General features: G+C 25.8%; 1 protein-coding gene across 3 annotated transcripts; it reads right to left on the bottom strand.

Annotated features, from left to right (window-relative positions):
* Positions 1-4,206: 4,206 nt before the first annotated feature.
* LOC100214195 (histamine N-methyltransferase) lies at positions 4,207-10,517 on the bottom strand. 3 transcript variants are annotated; one of them, XM_065807997.1, is made up of 3 exons: positions 10,323-10,517; positions 7,782-7,928; positions 4,207-5,088 (listed from the first exon to the last, which is right to left on the bottom strand). In XM_065807997.1, exons 2-3 carry the CDS (start codon positions 7,907-7,909, stop codon positions 4,290-4,292), a joined length of 927 nt encoding a protein of 308 aa, XP_065664069.1. In that variant the 5' UTR covers positions 7,910-7,928; positions 10,323-10,517; the 3' UTR covers positions 4,207-4,289. The 3 variants fall into 3 exon arrangements, with proteins under 3 accessions (XP_065664069.1, XP_065664068.1, XP_065664070.1); XM_065807996.1 differs by lacking the exon at positions 10,323-10,517 and adding an exon at positions 8,029-8,250; XM_065807998.1 differs by lacking the exon at positions 10,323-10,517 and adding an exon at positions 8,018-8,152.
* Positions 10,518-11,293: the final 776 nt, after the last annotated feature.

Here is an 11,293-nt window from a genome sequence, read left to right as displayed (position 1 = left end):
AGGGACACTGTCTTGTTGGAATGACCATTGTTCCCCATTGAACAACAAGTCATCTAGAATCTATTCAAACAATACAAATAAATGCGGGAACTATAAAAAAAGCACATGCCTGTTAACATGACAAGTTTAAACAAACTTCGCACTTCAATTGGTACTACAGGGTAATTGTTATCGTTTTGTTTTATAAATGCTTTATATTTTTACATTTTTACATGCTAAATACATTACTAATGTCTTTTTTTGAGAATCTTGTGTAAATCCTGATGCAATTAAATACTCAAAATTTCATACAACTCAAAATACACGAATGACTAGTGATCAAATTTTCAGCAGTAATGGAATAAAATATAAAGTTAAAAAAGATACTGTGTATTTACTTCCGTTTATATTTTACTATATTTTTATTATTCTATTCGCAATGCCTCCCAAGCTCCCAAGAAATTGGTTATAAAAAAACTGAGAAACATTCGAAAAGAAAAGTTATCTGTTCTTCTCAAAAATAATAAGGTCACAGGCCAGAGGGCCTAATTTTTTGAAGGGCTTGGGGCTACAGGCCCAGTAAGTCTAATTTATATTTGATCGTTCTCCTCTTTTTTATTTATTTGTTAACGAATCATTTTTATTCAATTGTTGACGAATCTTTTTTACTCAAACAATATAAAAAAAAAAACCTTTTAAAATATTTAAGATTATACTCCAAGAAATATAAAAAAAATTTCATTGAAACTTTAGTAAAATTTCATTTTTGAAAAATAAATATATCACTAAAAGTTTTTTTTAATATTTTCTTACTTTAAAACCTCTGCCTCGATTATCCAATTTTAAAGTAAAAAAAAACAAGCTTTTAAGAAATAACTACTCAAAATATACCAGTCATTTTAACATGAAATTTGGAACATACTTTAAATATAGTAACGAAATTTATTTGAGAGAAAATAAATGAAGATCTTTTCTTAAATCTATTAAAAATAAAATCTGAATAAATATTTGAATTGAAATCTAAATAAATATTTCTAAACGAGGTCTTCTTCTCAAAAATTACTCTAGAATATTGTCGCATATTGATAGAGTCTATGCCGAACCAAAAAGGTTGACCAACGCGATACTAAAGGACTATTCTTGTTTGGTAGTGTTAATTTAATTGTGTCACATATGACGAAATGTGTTAGTTAAGATTAAAATTTATTGATATTTTGTGTATGATTTTAATAAAAGTGGCCACAACTGTATATTTAAATTATATATATATATATATATATATATAACACGGAAGATATATTTTATTAATAATAATGACTTAATAATAATAACATAATTATCATGATATAAATGATAACAGTTTCTTTTATTTATACTGAGATGACCTCTCAGTATTAATAAAATAAACTCACCTTAACCAAGGACGTTTTAAACAAAACGTTTTTTAGACAAAAAAAACTATTTAATTTCCATCAAAATTTAACGTTTAAATCTTTAAGAAAATAGTAAATTCAAAGTGTAGGCAGTCATGGTTGCCAACAATCTCTAGTTTGATCTTAATATGACCTACAACACGTAGAAAATTCTTTACTTTACAATATTCATATTAGTACATCATATATTTGCATTTTTACAAAAACATTAGTTTTGATGTCAAAGTTTTTTTACAAACAAGTTATCATTAAACAAAGCTTGCATATTAATAAAATTGTTTTCAAATACATGAGACATTCTTAATTACATAAAATACATGAGAAAATTGTTTTCAAATACATGAGACATTCTTAATTACATAAAATACACGAGACATTCTTAATTACATTAAATACACAAGACATTCTTAATTGTATAAAATGCATTTATATTTTGCAAAAGTTAGTATTTTACGAGTAATAAAACATTTACTAAAAGAAGTTAGCAAACCAAAAATCTTGGTAAAATGTTGGTTTCTTTTGTAAATTATTTCAAAAAATGACGCTGAGAATTCAAACCTCCACAGAATTGCAGTAATTGGCGGCGCCTTTAATCTAAAACAATGCCATTAAAGGTCCATCTATTAAAATGTCCTTGCCTTAACTAACCCTAACTCACAGTCTATTTATTAATACTGAGATCATTTCAGTATTAATAAAACCGACTGTTGTTATTTATTTCGTCGAGGTGGTGTTGCCCAACGCGGCCCGCATTCCCCTAGCGACGTCACTGTAAAACTATTATAGTTAATTTTATTTATGGGCTACAACTAATAGTTAAACAAAAATCTATTAACATTATTTTTTTATCATTTACATTATATTAAATTCTTTAGCGAAAATATCTTCCAGCAAATAGATTTTCCATTAAAGTAGTTTTTATTTATTAAGTGCGTTTTTGTTTATAAATGGTGAAGTTAGAATGATTTTGTTTTACCTCCACATTTTAGAATTTTGAGATAAAACGATTTGAAAAACTTTAGGAGATATCATATAAAAAGATTTTTATTACTTATGTTATCTCCGCAACTTTTTTGATTATAACTTTATTAAGTTTCAATATAGTAGAAAAACATTATTCGAGGTACATAACACAATAGGGCAGGTCGATTTTCAACTTTTTTTGGAAAATGGATCTTGGACTAATTGAGATAAGTGCAATACAATGCCGTTAAAAGTATTATGAAATTTTAGTTTTCCATTTTGCACCAATTTTATGTGGAAAAAAAAATATTCAAAATATAGCCAACCTGAGTCTTAAAAGATAGGAAATCTTATACTGATTTCAGAAAAATTAGATTTATAATTTAAAAAAGTTATTTTTAAAACGTATTTTAAAAAAACGCCTAGAAAAATTTTTATTTTTCATATTTTCTATTAAAAACTTAAATAGGTGTTTTTTCTTTAATATTGTTAAGCCTAAAATATTGTTTTTTTTAAAAATAAAAATAACGTAATGGAATTCAGCATTTAATGGCGACCTTTTTAAAATCAGACCGATATGTTGTTAGAGGAATAATTACATTTTCTGTAAATGAGAACTTTGAGCTTAAAAAACACACAAAAAGTGAATTTCCACCAATTATTTTTTTCTTTTTTGTTTAGTTTTTTGATTTAACAAGAATTATTTACGCAACCGCGTGTTTATTAATTGAGATGATGTTAGGAGAAAATAAAATTAAATCGATACTTTAAGTCTTTTTAGATTTTAAAATCTATTTATTTTAATAAACCTTATTTTAAAATATGAAATATTATTATTTGATTAGATATAGATTTAAAAGTAAAATAAAAGCGTTTTTTTTAATGAATATGCTAAAATTAATAAGTTTTAAAAATGTTTTCTCTCAAAACATTGTTTTAAACGTTTTTTTATTTGAAACTTTTTTAAAAACATTGCTTTAATACATTAAAATGCATGAAAATTTAGCTTTCCTCAAAAAACTTAGCAATAATACAACGTATAATTGCTTAGTTTTTTGAGTACGACAAATAAGCTAGTAAGAAGATTAACAAGATATTGTTTTTGAGGAAAAAATCTATGCTCCTATTGGTAATATACTATTAGTTCAACTATACTATTAGTTCAACCGTTTTATGCAGAGATAAAGTTTAGCAAGACATAAAAAGAATGTTTTAGTCAACTGCAATTAAAACTTTTTAGCATTGGTAAATTTTTAAAATGCAGATCAATTCCAGTAAATATTATTATAATCGATTCGCAGTGGACCTATATCAGCATTTTTTTAGCAGTTTATTTTAGTTTTGCTCACTGCTTACTTAGCAGGCCATTAATGGCATCTGCTATAAATAACAATCCGATAACTTTTGCGACAAACAGAAATGCCTATTGCGAAGCTCTTTTACGTGAACTTGGAGGTCTTTTACCTGAACTTTTACGTGGAGCTTAACATTATTAGCAAATATTTTAGAGCTTAACATTCACCAAATGATACTATTTATGTTTAAAGCAAAGTGTGAAATATTTCCAGAAGCATTCCAAACTTTTTTTTTTCCAATTCTCGAAAAAATGCTGGATCCGCGAAAAAATATCCGCCTTTGATTAATATATTAATTCGAAATCATGCAAATATATAAATTATTATATATTTGAAACTAAATAAATATTTATTTACTTTGTAAAGTCATTTTTTTTTAATTATGTTTAAAACTGATAGTAAAATGTTTCACCGGATGATGACGTCAAAACTAATTGATTAATTACTTTTACTATTAATTAATATAAAACTATTAATTACCATAAAGCAAGTATATTTTCTTAATACAAAAAGTACAAAAGTTAATAAAATATTTAATTTTTAATGAATATATATAGTTTCATAGTTTAGTAATAATAATTGCTCCAAGCTGGCATGGGAAGTAGCGTTTTATTATTTTTTTTCCATCCTGAATTTCTTCATTTTCGATACTGTTTTCGTTTAGAAATTTAAAAAAATCTTCTAAAATATCTTTATTTGTAGTTTTTCGTGCACATTTAACATGGAGTGAAAAATCGATTAAATAGTTACCGTCAATGGACTCTTCGTCATACATAGGAGTAACATCAAAATTATATTTTTTAGTATAAGTTTCGTATACCCATTCCTTCTTATCCGCTAGAGACTTCCATCCAGGTAAAAAATAATTAGATGAAACTCTTCCTGAACATCCGAAACTGCCATGATTCATATTGTGGTTGTCAAGGAAAACCATCATTTTAGGCCAAAATGCATTTTCGTTTTCTCCTACAACTGCTATAATTCCGTTTTCTGAAATCAAATTGTCGTAGGTTTGGTTCAAACAAATTGCGCTGTCCATGTAGTAGAAGCACCGGACAAAATGAACAAAATCAAACTTTTCCTTTTTCTCAGTTTCAAATTTATTTAGAAAGCTTTCAAAATTATCTTCGTGCCATTGAAATTTAATTCTGTTATAACGATTATCTCCAGCAACTCTATTTTTGAAAAATGTAATGCTTGAATTGTTGGGTTCTACAACGTGATAGACCAAGTGATATTCGTTACCATGTTGTTGCTGACCACGACAAACAAGTTCATTTAGAATATCAATATCAACATCTCCAGGACCAGTTCCAATAGCCAATACCTGCAGTTCTTTTTTATTTGAATAAAGGTTCCTGAATAAAAAAAAGATGCAGTAATTAAAAAACTAATTTTGATCAATTCTAAATTTTGGGAAAAACTAAAAAAAAAAAAAACCTGTGATCGAAAAAAATGAGTAAGGAAAATCTTTAAAATAATATTTTCAAAAATATTTAATGTTTTTTACAAATTTCCTCAATTTTTACTTAAAGTTAAGAAGCTAAAGAGCATAAAAATACTTTTAGTTTAAATTTTTTCTTTATTTCTAAAAAAAATCGTACATTACTGGGAATGAAAATATTCTTTGCTAATACCCCAATATTTTTCAATTGGCCGGAATTTTGGACAATTTGGTGGATTGAGCTTTTTTAATAGAAAATTATTCTTTCTTAAATTTATACCATTCCAAAGTTTTCTTAACGTAGTTGCACAAAGTTAAGTCAGGCTAGGTTTAGCGTGCGTTTGAATGAGTGGCAAAAATTGTTTTTAAAATAACCTTTAAATTTCTTTCAAAGTTGATGACGTCACAAAGTCCTAAATTTTTTTTGCAACTACAAATCGCTTGATATAGGAGCAATTTTTATTGTATTTATCCACAAGCCTATATTTATACTTGTTGCTTACACCGCCACGAAAAATTAAAATATAAAACTTTTCACCAGATAGTTAACTAAAGTTACATTTTATGTAAGTCTCGTCGTCCATTAAAATACAACTGTTTAAATATGTCAAAACTTGGGTAAAAAGTTTTCGTGCTCGTGTTTTGGCAATGTAATTTTGGTTGCCAAAATAATTTAGGTATTTAATTGCTTGAAAAGATTTGTAATTGTAGTATTTCTTCACTTTACTTACCATAAAATAAGAAACTTTGTACATTTTAGTTCTTTCTCTATTAGGCAAGCCTGAAATTTTTTTAAAAAAACAAAAAATCTTATTTACTTATACTTTACTGTTAAATTTCTTTTTTTTTCCCGATCCTTTAGCTAAGTTAATAGATAGTCTCCTTATATCTTTTTATCATCCTTCTAACAGGAGATATAGTAATTCCAATAGCCTTTGAGACTTGTTTTTAATTCCATGATGGATTTTCTTCACGAATGTGCAAGTTTTCTTCTTCCGATTTTCAACTTGGTTTAATGACATTTTAATAAATCATAATTTGAATTTTTTTTAATGTTTTTTTTTATTAATTTTGACTTACTATCATAACTTGATTAGAATATTATTATTGTTTTTTTTTTTTTAATTGGTTAGTAGTTTTTTTTAAATTGGTTTTATTTTTTTTATTTTTTTTTTCGATCTTATGCTTTAGTTTGAAATACAGACAAGGATCCAGGATTCTTCTGTATTTGTTACTTTTAGGTAACTTTGAAACTTCAAAGATCGGTATAATCATGCTTAATCATATGACAACATAAAACAGAAAATTGTGCTGATTAGAACCTGGAATCAGAAATACCATAAAAATACCATAAAAATACCACAAAAACTTAACTACTGGAATGTAGGAAAATTGGTTTTTCAAAATAAAAATTTATTAAGTGATTGTTCCGATTTTAGGTAAGCAGTCCCGGCGTCCCAAAAAGGTCATCGGGGCAGTAAATTTTCCTGGTTTTGGAACAAGCTAAGTTTTTGAAAAAAAAAAAGATTTTTTCAACCTCAATTTTGCAAAATCAACAAAAGGGTTTTGATAAAAAAAAATGACTTTAGATAAAAGAACTAAAAATCCGTACGTATTTATTTTCAAACTGTTGACCATTAACGAGAGGCTACATATTTCTTAAAGCTTGAAATACAGGCCATTTTGTATAAGCTTTCATTTTTTAAATTTTTTAGCATTAAATTTAGAGTTTTTTAAAATTTCGTTAGAATGCCAAAGCGTAACCTTCACAACGAAGGTTTCTTCCGTAACGAAGCTGCGATTGTTGTTCACGATAATTTAATCCTAATTTTTGTAAATAATTTCATGCAACTTTTTTCTCGAGTAACATTCCTGTTGCAGCTATGGATATAAAACCACTCCTTTTGCTGTTGTCGTTGCATAAGATAGTTTTTGCACTTAATTATTAAAATTAGCATTTTATTCGTTATTACACAACAGTGTTTGTGATTATCCACGGTGTGTCTGAAATTACTACACGTAAGAAGGATAATTCCGAACACCAATGGTTTTTTTGCCCTAAACTTTTATTTTATAATAAAATTTATAAAAATTGTTTTTGATGTGGCTGAATAGTTAGACTAATTGATAAGCAACAAATATGATCAATTTCGTATAACTGGTGTCTTTAATTGACATTCCCGCGTAGGTATTCGCCAATGCCCCACTCTCCCCTATGTATGTATGTATGTATGTATGTATGTATGTATGTATGTATGTATGTATGTATGTATGTATGTATGTATGTATGTATGTATGTATGTATGTCGGTTTTTCGAAAAATAATATCCTCACTTTGATCCGAATAAGTTTTTTAAAAAATTGTTGTTGGTCCACTTTAGTACCGCTTTAGGGCTGTTATAAATCACCGACCAACTAATATAGACAGCCTTAGCCAGATTTTCCCCGGTTTGTATTATTTGTATTTTTGTGTCCCAGTTTGTATTTAAAAAATATGGTCACCCTACCGTTGAAACATCCTCCTCATTTTAAAAATGTTGTAAATTTTATAATTTTATAACTTTTGAATTCGAGACATCTAAAATTGAGTAGTAATAAAATTCTTACGTTAGTCGAGGTCCAAGGACGTTTTTCATCCACTCTCTTTGTGGAGGTAGTTGCTGCATGTATTTTAAATACGTCTGCAACGTTACTCTGTAGTTTGTTTCATCGAAAACAAAAGCGTTCGGATCCATTTTAATTGACGAAAAAAAACTAAAATCAAAAACAAACTTAAACAAGCACCAACCAATATCAGCAGTATTTTATTATGAAACTTATATTAAAGATTGTTTTTAAATTACCTAAGTTTTACCTATCTAAATTTCCTTTAAGCATTCCTCAATAAGGCCTAAACTCTTATTGAATAATGTTGCTATAAGCTTTTTAATATTATCAATTTTAAAGGTATCAGATTTTGATGTCAGAATTAAAAGCTAATAAAGCTTCAATAACTAAATAGATTAGCCGATAGAAATTTAATAACTAAATAGATTAGCCAATAGAAAATATTAATCTTTATTCAGCCAATTTTATTAACATAAAACAACAAAATAGAAAATTATTACAAGTACACGAAACAAAAGTCAGTTTCCATTTCATTTTAAAAAATAACAAAGCAACATTTTGTTGTTTTTTAAAATTATTAAAATGGTCCCCGCCCGTTTTTTTGGCTAAATAAATCTTAAAAAAACAGTTTCCGAATATAAAAAATAATTTTCGATAAATTTATTTAAATAACTGTTGAATCATGATAGAATCAAACTACACGCCAATCCAAGGTCTCAGCTAGTGAAAGTTTTTATAACTTTTATTTTTTGTTATTAAGTTTTGTTAAAAACTCCGTGGCGTAATTTTCATCTTTTTATATTATTTTATTGTTACAATTTTTTTTCTTTTTATATAAAATGATAGTTATTAATTTCATTGTTACCAATTAATTGCGTAACAGACAATGCATGGCATATTTAGAGAACCTAATACCCTCATGGCTATAACCCTGCACCATTGCTATTATAATACATATTGTTTAAATATGAAGATTTTAAATGTGTAGTTGATTTGAAAAAAGATTTTGGTTTCCTAAAAAATCATTTCTTTGTTCATTTAAATATTTGTATTCATTTAAAGATATATTAACTTTTGAATTAAATAATTACTAATTTTCGCTAACTTACATTTAAAAAAATGTCAAGCAGTATATTTATTTTCAAATACAGATTGATACGAATACACCCAAACCCGAGCAGCATACTAAGTAAGATCAACGTCGGAATATTGTTAAAATTGTAGGGCCAAAGTTGCCCCAACGCGTTATGATGCTTGTTTTATGGTCTCACTGCCACATCGGACAACTAACAAATTTTATTTTTAGATATTTTTTGTGTAAAAAATTATGGCATAAAACTTTTGATGTTGAAACAAGGGAATAATTATAGAAAATTTTATATTCCCTTAATTATATATATATATATATATATATATATATATATATATATATATATATATATATATATATATATATATATATATATATATATATATATATATATATATATATATAAATATATATATATATATATATATTATAAATTATAAATATATTAAAATAATGCAACTATTTTAATATCAGTTTGAAGTCATATTTTTATGACTCGTGCCACGGGGCACGTTTGTGGAATTTGTTATTAACCAAAACAATTTTTTTTTTTTCAATTTTATTTTGCTGTTTATATAAATTAAAATTCCCTTTTACAAAAAATAAAATATAATTACTAATATATAAATAATAAACAGACAGGGGCTCAAATGAAAAAACAATGAAAAACTTAACTTCAATATTTTAAAGCAAAATAAAATTTATTTTCAAAATCAATTATTCAAAACAAACATTCCTTCTTTTTTAAAGTCCTTCTTATTATAGTATGCTTGCGTTTATCAAAATATTTAAAGCGTGTTAATTTTTATTGGGTAATTTATTTAGAAAATGCGTTTAAGATTTAAAATGCGTCAGTTTTCTTTGTTTTTAAGGATTTCTCTGTAATTAAATATTTTCATAAGTTTTTTATTGTTTTGTTTTTTTACTAATGAAAACAGTTGGATTATAAATTACTTTTATGTCTTTTTAAAAGTCTTGTCCTTCATTAATTGTTTTAGTTTAGTTTTTTAACGTTACTTAAGTCCTTAAGTCTAAAAAAAGTTAGGCGACAGTCATGGCCACACATGGTTAAGTTTTTTGTTTGTTTGAGATAGAAACAACATTGCAAAAAAAAAAGATTAACGCATTTGGCATAGGACATACTAAAACAACTTTGATATAGGTAAATTTGATATATACTTTTTAAAGATGTTTTTAAACTCTCTATTTCTAGATAATATATTAGCAAAATTTCGCCAAAGGCTATATATATATATATATATATATATATATATATATATATATATATATATATATATATATATATATATATATATATATATATATATATATATATATATATATATATATATATATATATATATATATATATATATATATATATATATATATATATATATATATATATAAATTTAAATAGTCGAATATATAAAAAAATAAAACAAACTTACTTAGTTTTGATAAAGTTCCAAGTTTTTAAAACAACTTTAACTCAAAGAGCAAAATTTATGTATTGACTTTTGGTTCCGTTTAAATTTCTTTCGCACTTTAACAAATTGGTTTTGTTAAATGAGCAAATATTTAACACTAAGAAATAATTGGTTCCGCTAAACAAACAAACTACCGCACAATTTATTATATAAATAACAATAAAATCAAAATCACGAGTTGTCCAATTTCTTATTTACATAATCCCATTCGTTTAAATAAAACACGTCTTAATTTTTAATTATTAAAACAACTTATCATAGTTATGTTTTTCTTTATACGTTTTATGCATTTTGTGGTTCTATTATAAGCATTGTTAAATTTGGCCTGAACGATAATGTATATAATAAATTTTTAGATAAACAAAACATTGGTAAGCGCCTAAACCAATGGTGGCCAAACCACTACCCTTAAGCAAAAAAAATGCCCGCAGAGACTTTTAAATGCCCGTTAAACAATTTGGATATTTAGGACATAACCATCTTGATAATGTGATACATCTATCTACCTCAAAAATCAATTCAGACATCAAAAAACTAGTTTCAGACGGTCAAGTTCACTACTCTTAATCATTATATTGCTTTGGTACAAATCATTATAACTGTTAATAGTCACTTATATTTTCGTAGAAATAAATATTTTTTGCCCGCAAAATTGTTTTTTAAGTTTTTTTTGATCACACTGACTCAAAAGTTTTCACTGTACAGTTAAGGGCGTTTACTTATAAAACGTAAACACCCATATTCTTACTGCGAAGGCTTGTTTAGAAACTTAATTTTTATTTTTTTTTTCTAAATGAAGAAACTAAATTTTTATTGTTTTTTTTTAAAATATATTTTTCCTCTCTCAACTTAAACGAAATCCATTACATCTTTGTGTTTTATAATAAACAATTTCAAACATTATAAAACAATATTACAACATTTAAAAAAAT

This window comes from Hydra vulgaris, chromosome 10 (genome assembly GCF_038396675.1).
Source record: "Hydra vulgaris chromosome 10, alternate assembly HydraT2T_AEP".
NCBI lineage: Eukaryota > Metazoa > Cnidaria > Hydrozoa > Anthoathecata > Hydridae > Hydra > Hydra vulgaris.
The sequence above is the reverse complement of the archived record's forward strand: the minus strand, read 5'-3'. Positions and strand labels throughout refer to the sequence as shown.